The sequence below is a fragment of the Mustela putorius genome, unplaced genomic scaffold, assembly GCF_011764305.1.
Source record: "Mustela putorius furo isolate JIRA1106 unplaced genomic scaffold, ASM1176430v1.1 tig00000242_pilon_pilon_pilon, whole genome shotgun sequence".
Taxonomy (NCBI): domain Eukaryota; kingdom Metazoa; phylum Chordata; class Mammalia; order Carnivora; family Mustelidae; genus Mustela; species Mustela putorius.
Genome location: NW_025421325.1, coordinates 7,983,430 through 8,003,147, shown reverse-complemented (window position 1 = coordinate 8,003,147; position 19,718 = coordinate 7,983,430). Strand labels below are relative to the sequence as shown.

Here is a 19,718-nt window from a genome sequence, read left to right as displayed (position 1 = left end):
TTAGTGCTAATATAAAGAGTATCTTCCACTATTGAACTATCTCTACCTTGCATTTCCATATTCTTATTTCTAAAAGAGAGTTTTTGGGGGGTGCCTGGGTGTCTCAATTGTTAAACATCTGCCTTCAGCTTGGGTCATGATCCCAGGCTCCTGGGATCAAGCCCCACATCAGGCTCCCTGCTCAGCTGGAGGCCTGCTTCTCTCTCTTCCATTTCCCCCTATTTGTGTTCCCTCTCTCATTGGGTATCTCTCTGTCAAATGAATAAAATCTTTTTTTAAAAAAAGTATTTTTAAATAAGTTTTTAAAAATTCCTCAAGAGATCATCTAGTGACTGTCACTCAACAAAAATTTATAACTAAAGCTATAAATTGATATTTAAAGAGAGCAGGATACAGATAATTACATTTTTCCATGATTTTTCAGCTTTAGGAGAATCAAAGTGTTTAATCCTAAACCATGAACCATGGACACAGACAAGCCCAGATTTAGGAAACTTCTAGTCCAAACATATCTAAATTTTAAAAAATCAATTCTATATTATCACTGATGAAAATCCTCCAGCTTATCCTTAAAAAATTCTACTTGTAAGGATGAAGACTGGTATTCTGCAGTCAGTCTATTAAGCTCTTAACTAGAATTGTTTGGAAAGCTATTCTCTGTTGAACTGATACCTGCTGTCAGAGATAGCAATTGGTTGAGTCACCCATTCTAATATTAGAAAACATTCACTATATGGCAAGTACCCCATATTTAAATAAAATTAAAAAAAAAAAAAAAAAGGCCGGGGACACCTCGATAGCTCAGTTGGTTAAGCGACTGCCTTTGGCTCAGGTCATGATCCTGGAGTCCCAGGATCAAGTCCTGCATCAGGCTCCTGGCTCAGCGTGGAGTCTGCTTCTCCCTCTGACCCTCTCCCCTCTCACAATCCTGCTTGTGCTCTCTCTCTCTCTCTCAAATAAATAAATAAAACCTTAAAAAAAAAGAAAAGTCTGAATACTCCTTCATTCCATAAACAGCATATGGTTTTCAATCCAACTCAACAACCAACTCTGAATGCTATCTAGTTTGACACCATCTCAAAGTATACTACCTATAAATGATCCAGGAATCTATGTGTAAGCAGGATAGAGTACTACTGTTGTTAGGGCCAATTTAATGTTAAAACCTGTTTAACTATTAGGGCCTGCTTAGCCAGAGCGACTCCATATTGCCAAGGTAGCCATAATGTTGTTTACATCCACGGACTTAATTCTGGGAATAAACACCCCAATAGTTCCTGGTATCGGTTCCAGGTATGGATTCCAGGAATAAATGCCTTAACAACAAAAGCCACGTACCGTGGGTCTGCGGTTATGTCCTATAAAACCAGCCTGTGAGATCGAGAGGGGATCGCTGTCTCTGGAGGTGGCCCTGGCCGGTCAATCTGACTTCTAATGCTTGGCATAGAATAAAGCTTTGCATAACTTTCACTTTGTCTCAGTCTCGTTCCCCTGGATAGTCAGTCTAACTTCTAATGATTGGCATAGAATAAAGCTTTGCATAACTTTCACCTTGTCTCAGTCTCATTCCTTTGATAGCGGACCCCAACACTGTTACTTCTACTTATTTATAAAACAGAATTCTACTAATAAGGACTAATAACACATTCCTCATTTTCCTAATATGTGGCGATATACTATTGTTTATATGGATCTTAAGTTCTAGTAAAATCCCAGATAAATACCTGCTAATTACTGTAACACTAATCTTTCCAATTCTCCATTCTCATAGTTTATTTTAATGCATTAAAAAAAGAAATCTAAGTCGTAGTTCTTTGGTTCAGTACATACTCTTCTGCTTCATCCAAATCACTAATTAAAAATCCAAATCAGATTAGAACAATAGAAGAGACACATCTTTCAAAAGATATAGACTCTGGAAGAAACTTTGTCAAAGGCTGAAAACTACCTGAACAATGAAACTCCACGCATCTCCTATTATTCATTTCCATTTTTAATCTTAAAACTTAAATATAAATTTAAATATTCATTTGTAAAGTGACATAAAGAAAAAATCACTTACTTGTTCCTTCTATAAGCAGTTCTTGTCCATGACTACCCAAAAGTGTCCGAGAAAGAAAAGGTGCAAAATCCACAAAAATCTCTCGCAGAAGAGGAGCTGCCTTTTCCAAAGCATGTTCAAGCCTCTCTGTAATACTAATGGAAAGATATTATCTGAACTATTCATTAGAATTTACAATTTTCAGTTTTTAAAATGAGTTTCCAAAGAAATGTAAAATCATGAGAAATTAAAAATTATATAACAACTCATTATTGCTATACATATCATTCCTTCTGCTAGAATACCCTTTATTATTAAGTTCTATATTACCACCCCAGCCCTGGCAAATAATCTGGTAAACAACCACTCTAAGCATCTGATTCTTACTGGAAATCTTAATGGGTCAGTATAGAGCACTTGATTTTAACACCATTGTAACCTAAAAAACTCGACCAAATCCTTATCAAATTTGTGTATTACTGGGTCACCTGAGTGGCTCTGTTGGTTTAAGCATATCCCTTCAGCTCAAGTCATGATCTCAGGATCCTGAGATAGAGCCTTGGGTTGGGATCCTTGCTTTAAGAGGAGTCTTAAAGTCTGCCTCTACCCCTCCCCCAACTCACACTCACTCTCTCTCTTTCTCTCTCTCTCAAATAAAGTCTTTAAAAGAAAAAAATTTGTCTATTAATAAACCATCAGCACCTTCAGTTCAAGAATTATATCTTCCTTTCTAAGTTCTCAGGTGCAGCATATAGCATAGACACCGTAAGTATTTATAAACTGAATTAGTTTATATTCTTTTCTCATTGACATCTTTTCAGAATTTTTTTTCTAAAGCAATCTGAACAACTTTTCATTTGAAAATTAGTATACTTTACTGGCATACTTATAATGATCTCAATTTACATATTAATATGTCTCTGTGACTACATGCACATATACTCATATGTATACACACATACAACCACATACATGTATATATTTAATGAGTTAAACAAGCTTCCTGCATTTCAGGAAATTCATAGGCATCCACAGCTTTAGTTCTGAACTTATAAACAAAATATATACACAAACAGCCACTATTTACCTATTTGTTCACACAAGGAGTAGTACTTCGTAATACCAACAAGAGCTGCTACTGAAACTATCAACTGTTTAGCTGATGGAAATCTCTTCTACCAATTAGCATCTCATCTAAGGTACTACCCTTAATACTATTCTTCTCTGGATAATATCACAACTACAAGGTTACACATACAGAACTTTGGTGCCTGTATTTGCGGAGTGCTAGGATTTTCCAGTAGTGGAAGGAGGATCAAGAACTCTGACTATTAAGGCTCTAGTGGTAGAAAATATTCACAGTATTCCATCTTTGAATTTGAAATGCATATTCCCAATTTAAAAAGGTTAAGGACGGTAAAAATGTACCTACTGTTCAGTTTCACTGTGGCTTTGGTTGACTGGCTATAACTTGCTTCAGCATTTTTAAAGAAAATGAACAGTGAATTCTCCATTTTCAGTTCATAATCATATGAAACCTAAGTCATAAGCTACTACCTGTGTATTTAAATATTTGTTTTGCATGCAATACTTATTAATCATAATAGCCACTTCTCAAAAACCTTTTACATGTCATAATCTTTAAAGAGAAACTTCTAAAACATTCAGGCCTCTGTTGCTTATGCTTTTAAAAAAATAGACAAAAGTAAGTGAAAAAAAAAAAAAGAACTGTAGCTAGACAGTTTAAAGAGTCATCAAAAGGAATAAATCACAAATATCCAAGTTAATAGCTTTAATACCTCATATTTGAAACTTGGTCTTGTGGAACTGAGCCAACTGTTGGCACCGACGGCAATTTTGCATTAGATGATCTACCACCTATAAAAGAAAATAACCATTTACAGGAATCTTCCATTTTTAGATAAAGGTTCAAATAAAGAAGCTACCTTTATAGCAAGTCAACAAAAAACATTACAATGGATTTTAAATGTCCATTATATTTTGGATAACATTAAAATCTACCAATTAACAAGGTATCTCTTCAACCATTTAATATGTAAATCTTAGTTACAAGTTTGATTATTACACTGAGTAACCTATGATCCATCAGCTGCAGAGGTAACAGAAAACTAAATTCTGACTCACTAAAGTCATGATTGCTTCTATCCAACAAGTAGCAATAGAGATTTACAAGTAGACACTTTTTAAAATTGAAGCAAAACACAAAAACAGTTAATTCCAAATTTAGCCTCAAGCACATAAACTTCCACTTCCATAAAAACTGACCTTATTCAGTCACCAAATAACTTATGCTATAGCCTGACTGCTTCTGAGTCTAGCTTAACAAACATAACCAACCCAGAGAATACTTGTGAAACCTTTCTTAAATGATTCAAATAGAAGTTATACTCCCTCATTTGTATCCTCAGTGTAATGAGAACTTAACCTGTTGGTGCATTTGTCATGCTATATTTCACTTGATTTTGTAAATATCCTTTTTCCTGTTATACTAATCTTTTAAAAAGCTGAGACTTCATCTTTTTCATCCCAATCTCTCCAGAGCTTAGAGAAGTAGACAACAGAGGGTCCTCAGTTTATGTTAATTCCAAAAATTATTCCCTTAATCATTCCTATCTCTCATATTTTACAAGTTATCTTTCCATGTGGTATGTACTTCGCTATTTCCTATGTTTTTATGTCCCTCTCTTTGTTCAAACTACTGTGTAAAATTAATTTCTACCATGTGATCTTATTTTACTCTCCAATGAAACTTCCAGATACCCTTTAATATTCTTGTATATTTTGTTGAATGGTCAATTCATCCTCTTCTATTACGAAATGTTAAAGTTGTTCTACCCTGTACAAGAATTTTCATCTTTGTTTTCACCAAATAATGCTTACTTGGCAGGAGAAAAATAATCACTAGAAAGGTAACTGTAAAAGTAAAAGAACAGATAGGAACAAAGCAACACACATTATGACAAGTCTTGAAAGAGTGAATCTAGAAGATTCACTTCTAGAGTGAATCTAGAAGACTAATTTGTAGGATAATTTACTGAGACTTAAATTCTAAAAGCTCAAGAAAGAAAGGGGAAAAATAAAGTTCCTGTTTAAGAATTAGGATATATGGGATAGAAAACATCATTCAGTTTAAGCTAGGAGTAGGATCTAAGGAAACAGAACAGCCATTTGCCTTTTCTAAGGCCAATATTAGGAAGAAAAAGAATAGGCACATAGAGTGTCCCTCGATGACACAAGGACTGTAAGAGTCACTGGAATCCAACTTGGATGATATCCTTACAACCTGGAGTCTATAGGTACAAGAGACATGCATATCTTGCTTGCAGATGTAATACAGTAAAATTCAGTTTCTGAAAGCAGTATCTTAAATGTGTGGAAAGTTAGTATTTGGGTAAATACAGACTGAAATCTCATCACAATTCCAGAGAGAACAGTCCAAAAAGAAGGAAATAATACTGACGCAAATGAAACAAAGACTATGCAAAGCTGATACACGAGAGAAGAGTAGCTCAAAAGATCCTGGAATCCATGCACTACCAGAGGTCTGATGCTTATGATATGTTCTCAAAACTTCAGGCATAGTTATCCTAGAAGTACCTAAAAGGACACAAAGTGGTGTGGACAGAAAGATAAATGAAGGAGAGATGGAGGAAAAATGCTCATCTAGCATACATAAAGGAAGAAGACAGAAACAGTTGAGAATGTAGAAAAGCAGCCTCCGACATCAGGAGCTGGCCTGGTAATACTGATTTTGCTTAGTGTTGTTAGTATGAATGACTGGTGACTTTACAAATTACAGCTTTAGACTTCCAGGCTTCTGATGAGATTTATTAGGGTATCTCATTGTAGAATTACCCATGCTTCCTAACAGATATCAATTTAGAAGGAAGCCCCACTTCCTAACCCCTCCCTAAAATCACCTAATATAGGTTCAAATCCTGTAATAAATCATTTCTAACATTCTCTTACTCAGATGTCCCTAATTTCCTCATTGTGAGCATACTCCCTCACTGAACTAACTTATTCAACCAGAAGTTTATTCCTGGCAGTCTTTGGTTAGAGCATACTGATAGAGACTTTAGATGAACTCAGGCAGAAAAAGATAAAAATCATCCGATTATTTTAAAAGAAACAGAATTTTAAAAACCTCTAAGTAAGAATTCTTTTCCATAATAACCTGTTTCATCAAGATAAAATGCACATTTTTCCACATGGTAGCATTTCTCAAATCAACACATTTTATAATCAAAGGCATCTTAACAATTGTAGTTAGCCATAGTTGAGACCTACTTGTAAGAGGAAACAGTGGATAAAATCAAGAAAGCAACAGATTCAAATACAATATGGTAAAAGACTAAGTAAAGGAGAACTGTGTAACTATTTAAAATCTTTAATTTGCCAGTCTACAACCTCAAGATCACATAAACTAGAAGCCTACAGAAAAAACAATTGTATAATTTCAACATATTATGTAAGTATAATGATTTGCTTGTAGTGAAGATGAACCTCTAAGCTCCATTCCAATAGTGTAGGCAATGGAAGATCATCCCCACTGTCCCACTTGCTACAAAAGGACACCAAATGTGGCAGTAAATTTAACAAGGCTTGAAAGCATAGGGGTCTCTCTTCCTTTAAAGAGGGGGTTGGGGAAGGGGCGGAGGTAGAGAGAGAATCCCAAGCAGGCTCCATGCCCAGAACAGAACCTGACATGGGGCTTGACCTCGAAACCCTGAGATCATGACCTAAGTAGAAATCAAGAGTCATACGCTGAGACACCCAGGTGCCCCAAGGTTCTCTTATTTTTAATTTGCATGGTTACCCTAAAAGAAACCAAATTCCAGAGTGAACACTGAGGACTGAAACAAGCATGCAGCTTTATGTACTCACTCATTTATTGAAAATTATCTTTTGAAAACAAATAGAAGTCTAGGTATTATTCTAGATGTTTGGGATATACCAGTGCTTATATAAACAAAAAGTTCAGCCCTAGTAGGGGAAGACAGACAATAAATAATAAACATAATAAATAAGTTGGAAGCTAGAAGGTGGTTTAGGAAATAATAGAGAAGAGTAAAGGAAATTGGAAGCATGGGGTGAGGGTTAGTGAAACCTGGTTGCATCTTTAGATATAGTGGTCAAGGTAAAACTTAGGAAAGGTGACCTATGAGTGACAGTCTGAAGGCAGGGATAGAGTTGGCCAAGAGAGAATCTGTATCTGAGAATCCTGTGTTTCAAGTAAAATCAGTTATTTTCTCATTATACTACAGTATAAAAATATTGTGCTTTTAAAGAGCAAAAGGGCCCTATTTTCCAAACTTCCTTAATCTAGTCAGGCCTTAAGCAGTTAGCTTGAATAGATCAAGGAAAGTATTTGCATCAGGATAGGGGTGACACTGACCTGGAGCAAGGTATACGAGCTCAGACAATGTGAAGAGAGCATTTAAGTAGAAAAGAAAACTTAAAAGAACTTTGAGGTTAATGATTTGAAATTAAAGGCATTTGTGTGAATTCATGGTTTCACTAAATACAGGTAATATATACAACTATGTATGAAATATATATCCTCATTCAAATACATATCCATATTAGTCCCTAGTTCTATCCACTGAGAGGACTTGGGAACAATAATACCTTAACATCTCATGTCCAAATCTTGCTTCTAAACACTATTCTTCACTGAGAGAGAGAAATGACCAATTCAAGATCTACTAGAGAAAAGTACACAATGAACTTGAAACAGCTAGTTTTGTTTTTTAGAAAGCAAAGATATGCCAAAGAAATAATAGGCCATCATTCACGAAGACACAGAAGCCAGCTTGAAGGGACTACCACTGACCAAACTGGAAACATTTTGAGCATAAAAATAAATAATGATTCCTCAAAAAGTTGAAAATAGAGCTACCCTACAAACCAGCAATTGCACTACTGGGCATTTACCCTAAAGATACAAATGTACTGATCCAAAGGGGCACATGCACCCGAATGTTTATAACAGTAATGTCCATAATAGCCAAACTATGGAAAGAAACTAGATGTCCATCAACAGATGAATGGATAAAGAAGAGGTGATATACACACACACACACACACACACACACACACACACACACACACACACACACACAAAATGGAATACTATGCAGCCATCAAAAGAAATGAAATCTTGCCATTTGTGAGAACGTGGATGGAACTAAAGGCTATTATGCTTAGGGAAATAAGTCAATCAGAGAAAGACAACTATCATATGATCTCCCTGATATGAGGAAGTGGAGAGGCAACGTGGGGGATTTGGGGGGTAGGAAAAGAATAAATGAAACAAGATGGGATCGAGAGGGAGACAAACCATAAGAGACTCTTAATCTTACAAAACAAACCGATGGTTGCAGGGGGGAGGAAGGTAGGGAGAGGGTGGTGGGGCTATGGACATTGGGGAGGGTATGTGCTATGGTGAGTGCTGTGAAGTGCGTAAACCTGGTGATTCACAGACCTGTACCCCTGGGGCTAATAATACATTGTATGTTTATTAAAAAATTTAAAAATCGTGGACTCTGAGAAACAAACTGAGGGTTTTAGAGGGGAGGGGGTGGGTGGTTGGGTGAGCCTGGTGGTGGTGGGTATTAGGGAGGGCACGTATTGCAAGGAGCACTGGGTGTGGTGCATAAACAATGAATTTTGGGACACACTCACAAAATTAAATTTTAAAATAATAATACTAAAAATAAATAATGATAATAACTTACTACAACTCATTCAATAAAATAGGAAGCCAAAGAGGCCATATTGATAAGATAAATTAACAAGCTGAGGAACAGGATATTTAAATAATTTCAAAGTACCTTTCCACAAAACACTTATTAAAAACAAAAGGGAAAGAGTAACTTTACCATGCAGAAAATTGGCCATTCAATTTTTTTTTTTTTTAAGATTTATTTATTTGGCAGAGAGAGAGAAATCAGTAGGAAAAGAGGCAGGCAGAGAGAGAGCGGGAAGCAAGCTCCCTGCCAAGCAGAAAGCTCGATGTGGGGCTTGATCCCAGGACTCTGAGATCATGACCTGAGCTCAAGGCAAAGGCCTAACCCACTGAGCCACCCAGGCACCCCTGGAAGTTAGAGATGTTAAATAATGAAATATTGAAAACATTAAATAATGTTTTATTTATTTATTCAATTAAATAATTGATTATATTAAATAATGAAAGTGGTATCATCAATATTGTGACAAGTCAAAATTGTGCACCATATGATGTGCACTGGGTGATTTTTGAAATGTTAAATCACCATATTGTACACCTGAAATTAATATAACACTGTATGTTAACTATACTGGAGTTAAAATAAAGACAGATAAATTGTGCAGCAGGTGATTAGATTTTCTTCTCTACCTGTTTCATAATATTCCTACCAAAGAAGTGTATCATAATTTGCTTCTAATCAGGAGGATATATCAGACCAACCAAAATTCAGGCACATTCATTTGAGTCATTCCTAGTTCTTTACCATAATAAATAGCATTTTGTATTTGCTTACATAAATTTATGTGTACTCCTTGACTTTTTTTTTTTTTAAATAGGTTCCACATCCAGTGTGGAGCCCAATGTAGGGCTTGAACTTATGACCCTAAGGTCAAGATCTGAGTTGAGATCAAGAGCTGGATACTGACTGAGCCACCCAGTGCCCCACTCCTTGACTTTTTTAGGTAACTTCCTATTAGTCAATAAACACACACGTTACATATGAACACATATTGCCAAATTGCCCTGAATAAAGAATAAACAATTTACACTTGACTACTAGTAAAACTGAATGAATTTTCCCATTTTAGTGGAAACCAAAAGGTAACATAAATAACTACTACTCTGACATTTTGAGCATTTTTGTAGGAATCCTTTTCTTTGTAATTTGTAATTATTATATATAGATATTTACCTTTTATCGTTCATTACAAATACTTAACTGTGTAGTGACTGTTGTCATGCAGAATTCTAGAACGTTCCTTTTAAATCATTTTACCAGTATGATTTAGAAAAGAGAAATACCACCAAATTTTAACACGGTTGTTAGGATGTTTAAATTTAAAAATGTAAAGAACCTAAGACAGGGGCACCTGGGTGGCTCCATCAGTTAAGAGTCTGCCTTTGGCTCAGGTCATGATTCCAGGGTCCTGAGAACAAGCCCTATATTGAGTTGCCTGCTCAGCAGGGGCCTGCTTCTCCCTTTCCCTCTGCCACTCTCCCTGCCTATGCTCTCCTGTTCTCTATCAAATAAATAAATAAAAGCTTAAAAAAAAAAAAGTAACAAAGATAAAGTAGATTCTCCAATGTTCTTTTCCCACATTTCTGCAAAGCACTACAGAAGAAAATTCAAGAGCTCTTCTAAGTAACTCTACTATATATTCATGTTTGCTGCTACCCATTTTTAGTCAAGCCTTCTGTTTATGTATTCCTTACCTATTAAATTCTGGCAATAAATATTAAAGCTCCTCTACTCTTCTCAGCTTGAAATCTATTTCCCTTCCTGCTTTCAAAAAGAAATGTTAGGTCATTCACAACCACAGCCTTTCTCCTCCACATCTAAAAAGAAATCCTGCCAAGCTCTCAAGATCTCAACAATCAATCTCTTACGTAACTTCCACATGGATTTCTTTAGAAAACTTGTTCTACACTAGCAGAAAACACTTCCTCACCAGCCACTTATAACCAAACCATTCTCAAACTGAATCCTAGCTCTATTAATATTGGGCCAGTTTCTCTGATAATAACTACCCGTCAGGGGTTGTTATATGATTGAAATGTTTGGGGGAAGCGGTAATAGCTCTGCCACTTACCAGCAGTAGAACCTGGGTAAAGTTATTTAAGCTCTCTGTGCTTCATTTTCCTAATCTATAAAATGAACAGTGGTACCTACACCTCACAGAATTATTTTGAGCCTGGACCATAATACATACACAATGAATGATAGCTTCCTTTCCTACCCTTCTACTCTATGACTTTCTTTTAAATACTTAAAGTTGGGGCACCTGGGTGGCTCAGTGGTTTAAGCCGCTGCCTTCGGCTCAGGTCATGATTTCAGGGTGCTGGGATCGAGTCCCTCATCGGGCTCTCTGCTCAGCGGGGAGCCTGCTTCCCTCTGTCTCTCTCTGTCTGCCTCTCCAACTACTTGTGATTTCTCTCTGTCAAATAAATAAAATCTTTAAAAAAAATAAAAAATAAAAAATAAATACTTAAAGTTATCATAGTTCCCTTTAGTCTGTACTTCAGGCTTAAAATACACCAAATTCTTCAATGATTATTCATATGACATTACGTATACATAACTTAAATGACATAAATGTTCTAAAGTACCTTTTAAAAACATTACTCTAAAAATTTTTTAAAGAAACCAAAGGTAAATCTGTTTAAAAGACTAGAAGTTATAAAGCAAAGAGTCAAGCCCAGATTTAACTGTTATAAAAAGTGGATTTCCAATTATTTCACTTATCACATTGGTATAAAACAAAACATAGCCAAAAAGATTTGGTAAACCCAGCCACTGTATAAGAAAGTATTTTATTGAATGCCTGTACTCTCTCACCACACTCCCATAACTTCCTCAGGCTCACTTCATTTGTAACTGAGCATTTTGATTCAACTTACTCTCTTAGGTAAGGCAAATAAAATTAGTTACAGGTATAAACAGCAAGGCTCTAATCAGCAAGGATCTGGGACAACTCAACCTTCCCTAAAATATGCTTGGTCTTCAGGCAGAACTAGATCAGTAATTCTGATTGAGTTCTGATCACCAGTTCTCAGCCAAACATAGAGCTTCAGAAATCTAGACTGTATGACACCCCACAGGCTTTGTTCGTTTGGGGGAGGATACCGTAGCAATCTTAGATAATTAACCTTTGGATAATTACTAAGCCTACCTCTTAAGAGAGAGAACATTCCTACAAGATGAAGTTGTGAATCTCTCCTTTCCAATACACATTTCCTTCCCATTCCCTTGAAAATCAGAATTAACTTTTCTTTTTACTGGGATTTATTTATCTCTGTCTTCCTCCCCTCCTCACCATCCTGCTCATTTGAGAGCTAACTGTACACAAAAACCCTAAGAAACAGCATGGAACCTATCCTAATGCAAAGTATTAAAAGTGAAGTTAAAGCACACATTTCTTTATAATCACAATCTTTTAAAGTACATGTATGAATTCCTACTTCACAAAGTCTTCCATTTTCTCATTTTTCTTCCATGTTAAAATTTCAAACTAGAGAGCAAAACAAGGTAATTTTGAAAAGAATCTTTCTGTTCGGGGGCACCTGGGTGGCTCAGTGGGCTAAACCTCTGCCTTCAGCTCGGGTCATGATCTCAGGGTCCTGGGATCGAGTCCCGCATCAAGCTCTCTGCTCAACAAGGAGCCTGCTTCCTCCCCTCTCTTTCTCTGCTTGCCTCTCTGCCTACTTGTGATCTCTCTGAGTCAAATAAATAAATAAAATCTTTAAAAAACAAAAAAAAAGAATCTTTCTGTTCAGTATCTGGAATTTCTGAGACACAACACTCAATGAAGTACTTCAGACACCAAATATATTTATTATAATCAATTAATGACACCTCCAATTCTCTAAATCCTTGACAGCAATATGATTACTAAACCATAATTGGCCACTGACTTTTATTATTAGTGATTAATTAACTATTTCTGAGCTTTATTTCTTTTAATTGGTGGTAGTTTTTAAAGACCATCTTTATTTAGAATATAACAGACACTGTCTCTAAAAGGACTACTGGTAGTTTTTCTCAAACTTCTCTGAACCTAAAAAAAAGCAAAGTATGAAGCCCCATGTATTTAAAAGTGACACAAGTAATAAACGTCAAGGAAATATTTGTATGAGGCTTTAGGTAATAGTTACAAAACAAAAATAGCTTTTACTGTGCTGACTCTAATTTTAACAAACTGAAATGCATATCCGAAGTCTGAAGAAGACAAGGAGCAATAGTGGCTCTAAATAAAACAGTAACAAAGAAAGGCTTCCTGACACTACTCTAGAAGTGTTGGCCAATTTTCAAACCTAAAAGAGACTACAGCAGAAAGGGATTCTATAAACGGTCTTTTTCAATAATAAGAAAACACTTTACCAACAAAGATAAAAAGGTCCAGGGGGATGGGTAAAATACATGATGGGGATTAAGGAGTACCTTTGTTATGACGAGCACTGGGTATTGAATGGAATCACTAAATTGTATACCTGAAACTAATAGTACACTGAAATTTTTAAAAAATCTTTAAAAGAAATCAACTAGCAATAATTATTGGAGGAAAACACCACACAAAAAAATAAACTAGAATATCGGTAACTTCATAGGGGTCATTCTCCATTTCTGCCATGGAAAAAATGTAGTTTCCAAATATTCTGCATTTTTCAACTCAGATAAAATCATAAATTTATGACTAACTTATTGTTTTAAATTAACATTAAATATTTTTAATACACAATCACACATACGTAAATGCAGAAGCTACTTTGAACATGTGGAATGATACTCACTTATCTTTTCCTTATCCTTGCACTGATAAACTGGCTCCTTCAAACTGACAGTTTTCCAGACATTCAAAAGAACAAAAAGGAAAATGCAAATACATCATCTGTCTCGTATCTACCCAGGGAATAGCCAACTGTTTATACAAAGTCCCTAAGGGTCTAAATAAATAATGTCCTTTGCAATAAAGTATCATTAAAACAAGTGCCAATATATAATCCCTAAACATTGGATTTTTAAAATTTCTCTACCTCTCCCTTTTACCCCCAAAACCTCCTCACCAATTCCAGACCAGTCACAAGAGGCACAGACTGTATGCCCAGTAAAAACTTTTTACTAAACAAAAAACTTGTACTGATTGAGTAAATATAAGCTCCTTGGGTCAAATTTCATATAAGCAAAGAATCAAACCTTTTTTTTCAATGTTAAAAATAAATGTGCTAATTAATAACATACATGGGTCTGATAATCAGATGAGAGCCTAATATTCCAAATAGAAGTATAATTATTGTATTTTACAAACTGGCAATGGCAAACACCCAGCATATAAATTACTGAAAGTCTATTTGGTTCCTTTAGTAGATTAGCTTCATTTTTGTTTTAATCACTTTATGCTTCGCATCATGGTAGAAAAAAACATGTTAGCACACCTGAAAAAAGAGTAATGACATCTTAACACATACTGTAATCTGAGCAATTAAACCTATACTGATGAGTAACTTTAAAATTTCCAGATTTTGATATATTTACTAAAACTGTTTTCTCTTTTAGCTTTCTTTTAAAATATGCATATACCAAGGGTATATATCTTGTTCTCTGATAAATATCTTTTATCAGTTACAAAGAAAGACTTGCTATTGATAGTAGTAGACTACCCTTTTTTGCTAATAAAATGTTACATAAGCTAAGGAATATTATCCAAACTAAAATGTAAAATTTGTATAATAATCAAAATTTTTAAAATAATCAAAACTTGTATAATAAGCACAGTTTCAGTAATGCACAGCTTAAAATGTAAATGTGCAAATCTTCAATTTTTTGGCAATGTTACAGATTTTAGTGACTTTTTAAAGTACAGTTGACACACAATGTTAGTTTCATTGTATTTCCTATGACTATGTATTTCCTATTCTCTATCACTTATTCATTCCATAAATGGAAGCCTGTATCTCCCACTCCCTTCATCCATTTCATCCATCCCCCCTATATCCTTCTCTTCTGGCAACCACCAGTTCATTTTCTGTATTTATGGGTCTACTTCTGCTTTTTTGTTAGTTTCATTTTTGAGTTGGCGATAATATTATCACAGAAGAATCTCTGACCTCAGATAAAGCTGGCAAGTTCTAATTCTTTTTCTGGGATCCAACTGTACCCAATTCTAGTTTCTGTTTGTGCCACATGTAAAATTTAGAAATCCCATTCTGATACTAAAATTTCTAAATAGTTTAACTGTTCTGCTACAAAAGTCCTATTTAATGTTTTATATTTACATTGTTTCTGCCAAGGAAATTCCCATTTTTGCTATTGTACCATGTATTAGCAAGTGTACTTTTTTAATCAATACTCTATTAATGGATTTTAGTAGTTCATTTTTTGTTACTGACTCACTATAAAACTCAGAACTGAAGTCACCCCAAGGCACAAATACTTAAGGTTTAAGATCCATAGGGACAGATATTTACTATACCTTCATACAAAGAAAATAATATAAGATCAAACCAAGACTAATACCTAATATACCCAGATCTGCAGGAATAAATTGCCCAGGGGTGCCTGGATGGCTCAGTCAGTTAGCATCTGACTCTTAATTTCAGCTCAGGTCATGATCTCAGGGTTCTGGGATTGAGCCTTTGCTTGTCCCTCTCCCTCTGCTCCTCCCCCTGCTCTCTCCTTCTCTCAAATAAATAAAATCTTCAAAAAAAAATAAAAATAAAAATAAACTGCCCAGCTCAGTGTGCGATTACAACTATCAATTCATCCACAAATCATTTACTCCCAATTCTTGCTTGAACCAGAAGGAGGAAAATAAACTTAAATATATGTCACCTATTTTTATTAATGGCAAATAAATTAAGAGACCTACCAAAAAGAAAACAAAAATCTCACAATAAAAATATTGATGGTGAGGAGATACCTACATGTGGGGTTTGGATTCCAAGTAAAAAAGAACAGAATATACGGGCAAGTATGGTAAACAAAAGTAGATAAAATGGGGTTGTAGGAGAGTGAAAAATACAATGACTGAAAACACTATATTGAGTTAGATTTTCCATATCAAGGTTGTAAGGTTCATGTCAGCAATTAATGGAATGGAACAGAAATAAACTGGAGACACCATATAACGAGGACAACAAGAGAATACTGAAAGAGGAAAGGAAGAGTCAGCTATGAAAAACAAATGATAAAAACAAAGACCATCACCACAAAGATTTGAGATAACAAGGAATTTTTTTCTTAATTAAGGGGTTTTAGGGAGAAGGAAAGAGCTAACAATTCTAGCACAAAATGGGAAAGCCTGAGAAATGAGAACCATCACCACTGGAAATTAAACAAAATTTCAACAATGGGGTCAAAGGGTACATTATAGCTGGATACAGTGTTTTGTGAGGGTTCGCCAATAAACAAATAGTCTTCAAAGTGAAAATTATTTTGTAATTCCACATATGGTTCTTCAGGGTGAGTTTATATAATAATGGGTATACTAGAAAAAATACAATGCTTCAGAAATAAATTTATCATCCTGTTTTACATCCAATATTGCCTATGCATCTCTCAGCTTTGTTTCTTATCTCTTCTGAAGACTGCATGATTTAAATTTCAAAAATATATTTAAAAGCAACCAGAGGATTGCTTTAATTACTTTGTCCCATAAACTGAAATTAAAAGGCAATATATTCAAAATAAGATGAAAATATTTTATTCAGTGTACTGTAAACTGCTAAACTTACTACTATTTGCTCTGGGAAGTTATCAGAAGTTCGCTAACACTGAGTTTAAAAGATGGCCCACCATTTCAACAGATACAAGTACCTTCTGCCTTTTTCCCAACTGAAGAAGCTCTAGAAAAATCACAGCTGATTTTTTTTAAGGGTATTGGATAGGGGTGAAAGAACAGAAATTTGCCTCCCAGTCCAACATAGATTACCAAATTGCTTCTCCTCCAAAGTAAAACAAAAGCATCAGAGTATAATGGACAAGTCTGGTAGAGTCCTACACTTATTTTCTTTTATATTTTCTCACTAGAACAATTATTAAAAAAAATAATAATAACAATACACCACACTACTATGTTAGTAATAGGCAATGGGAAATAATGGGAATTGGGAATGTTGAGGTAGTATATGGAACTCTGTACTTTCCATTCCATTTTTTTGTAACTTAAAACTGATCTAAAAAGTAAGGTCTATTTGTTTTTTTAAAATTATTGATAAAATAAGGGGCGCCTGGGTGGCTCAGTCATCAAGCATCTGCCTTTGGCTCGGGTCATGATCCCAGGCTCCTGGGATCAAGTCCCCACATGGTGATCCCTGCTCAGTGGGAAGCCTGCTTCTCCCTCTCCCACTCCCCCTGCTTGTGTTCCCTCTCTGTGTCTCTCTCTGTCAAATAAATAAAATTTTTTTTAATTTTTTTAATAAAATAAAAGGCAACATAGCATAAGACTCCATGTACTACTACTACAGATTTTGGTTTCCAGGAAGAAATTTTTTTTCAATAAACTGAATACTGTACAATTATATATAAACATAATACAAGATTAATGATAACATTTTGAAAAAGACACTAACCCATGAAACTTAAAAAATCAAAACTGCCAGTAGTAGTTCAACCACATGGAAACAATCAAGTAACTTCAGAGTATATTTCCTAGATTTTTCCATGTACAAAAGGTATATACTTCACACAGCTACAATTACATGGTATATGTAAAGTACTGCACATACATTTACTTAACCAACTGTGAACATTTCCTCATCACTAAACACTAGGAACAGTTATTATGTTTAAGTGATGAAAATACTGAAATAACGTGATAGAATTTATTTGATACTATTCAATTTATTTGGAAAATTATGAAACAATCAATAGCATAATACAAAAGCATAATGATTTATAACGTGCCTAACAAACTATCTCAATTTTATCAAAAGTCCTCAACTTTGAAGAAATGCAATCTAAAAACTTTTTGTTCAAATATAACTCACTCACCAGGTGATTCTCCTCCTACATCTGAGGCTTGGCTTGAATCTACTGAAGAAACCACACTGACAGCATTGGTAGGTAGACTTGCAGTAAGTGTAGAAGGTAAGACTGCTGATTTTTTTGTTGCAATGATGACACTTCTGTAATAAAGTAAACAGATTTTAAAATACAAAAGGTCACTCAACCTAATTACATTAATTTCAAAATAGAAAGTAGGAAACTAATTTCTTTTTATAGTTTAATTATTTCTATTTTGATGTAGAATTTAGAATATGCTCTCAGTAAGAAATCTTTCCAACTGCATTCATATTTATCCAAATTTCAATGTTTTAAAATGAAGACAATCTCCTATGAAAATATAATAATCCATTATAACATGTGAACTTACAATTACTATATAATATTCTTCAAATTTATTATCTTCAATTATCCAACTTAAATAAAATATAACCAAAGGTATATAAAAAAGGGATTTTGGCACTCAAGTGGAAAAGTAATTAACTTTTTCTTAACCTCAGAATTGAAGCAGATTTCTACATGGATTTTAAACAACACATTTCTACATGGATTTTAAAGCACCACTAAATTGTAATCATAAAACCTTAGAAATCTTGTAAGGTGAAAAAAAAAAAAAACCCTACAGATATAAATAATTTTTAACACATATCTACCAAGTTTTTCTTTTTAAGCCCCAAAGACTATTGTTTGATAATATTATATAGAATAAACAATGCAGAGGTATAAAAGCTAGATGCAAAAAATTTCAAATAATCAAATTTGTTCATTTTGTCTATTACTCCAACACAGGTATTTATGATACACCAATTTCAATTAAATTGTGATGCTTTATACCAAAATAGTAACTAAAAGACCTTATTAGGCATAACTAAAAGGCATTTTTAATTGAAGTTAGCTCCATAAACATGCAAAAACCTAGTTAATGAGGTAAAGAGGACAGCTGATATATAATGCACTCCCACAGCAGTGCTTACTTTTAATTACCTGGTGTTAACCATAAGCCTAAAGTCTTCAACATTCAATTTATTTAATCACATCTTTTGTTGACAATATTGTAACCGCAAGCTTCAAGTATTCCCTTAACAGCTTTAAAGTATTCAGTTTCTAAATAAAGTTACTTAGATACTTGATCCCAATAAATGTATTCAAAAGTGGAAAATATGTAATTCCAGTACTTTAAAAATACATTTTGTTTTTGTTGTTATACCAAAGAAAGATAATACAAAGCTAAACAGGTTCTGTTTTACTTCAATGCCTATCAGGCAATGGCAAACACTGTTGCCAATTAAATCAAGTTCTCTTGTGTTAGGCATGGCTTATTCAATGTACTTGGGGGTAGCTGGTGTCACATCATTATAAGGGTGACTGCCAATGTTAACTATACACTAAAAAATAGATGCAACAGCCACCTGAGCCCTCATTCCGAAATGGTGTGCTTAAATCACGGTAGCTTACATGAGATGATTATTGACTTTAGGGGGAATAGATGTGACCACGTATGTGTGCATGTTAGCAGTGCACTCAAAATAATATAAAATGGAATTTTATATTTCCTACTCAAGGAAGCATTTCTTATTCAAGGCAGAAATTCATAAAACTATTGTTTAAGAAAATCTCCAGGTACATACCCTAGAACCTATTTTGGAAGGAGGAGTGCTACGCAGAATTTACTTTCACATTTGTTCACAAAAGAAAGAACTAGTAACTAGTAACTAGTAACTAGTAAGACTAGTTCACTGATATGATAAATAAAAGCACTGAAATGAGCAACAGAAGATAGTATTTAGAAAACTGAAGTTGTTTTTTCCATAACTGAAATTTAAGACATAAAACTAACCTATGTACAAACCCTCTCCTGGGAATTTTCTCAAGATAACTTATGCACACAAAAAATGTATACAATAATGTTCAAGAGGACTTATCTA

The 19,718-nt window shown here is 34.5% G+C and overlaps 1 protein-coding gene across 2 annotated transcripts in view; it reads right to left on the bottom strand.

Annotated features, from left to right (window-relative positions):
- LRBA (LPS responsive beige-like anchor protein) overlaps window positions 1–19,718 on the bottom strand; it is a 734,202-nt gene that overhangs the window by 510,054 nt on the left and 204,430 nt on the right. For both annotated transcript variants that reach the window (XM_013059156.2, XM_004758045.3), the window contains exons 31-33: window positions 17,782–17,915; window positions 3,841–3,919; window positions 2,063–2,196 (exon numbers count right to left, since the gene is read on the bottom strand). In XM_013059156.2, the coding sequence (XP_012914610.2) occupies window positions 2,063–2,196; window positions 3,841–3,919; window positions 17,782–17,915 (347 nt within the window). The remainder of the gene's footprint in view (window positions 1–2,062; window positions 2,197–3,840; window positions 3,920–17,781; window positions 17,916–19,718) is intronic.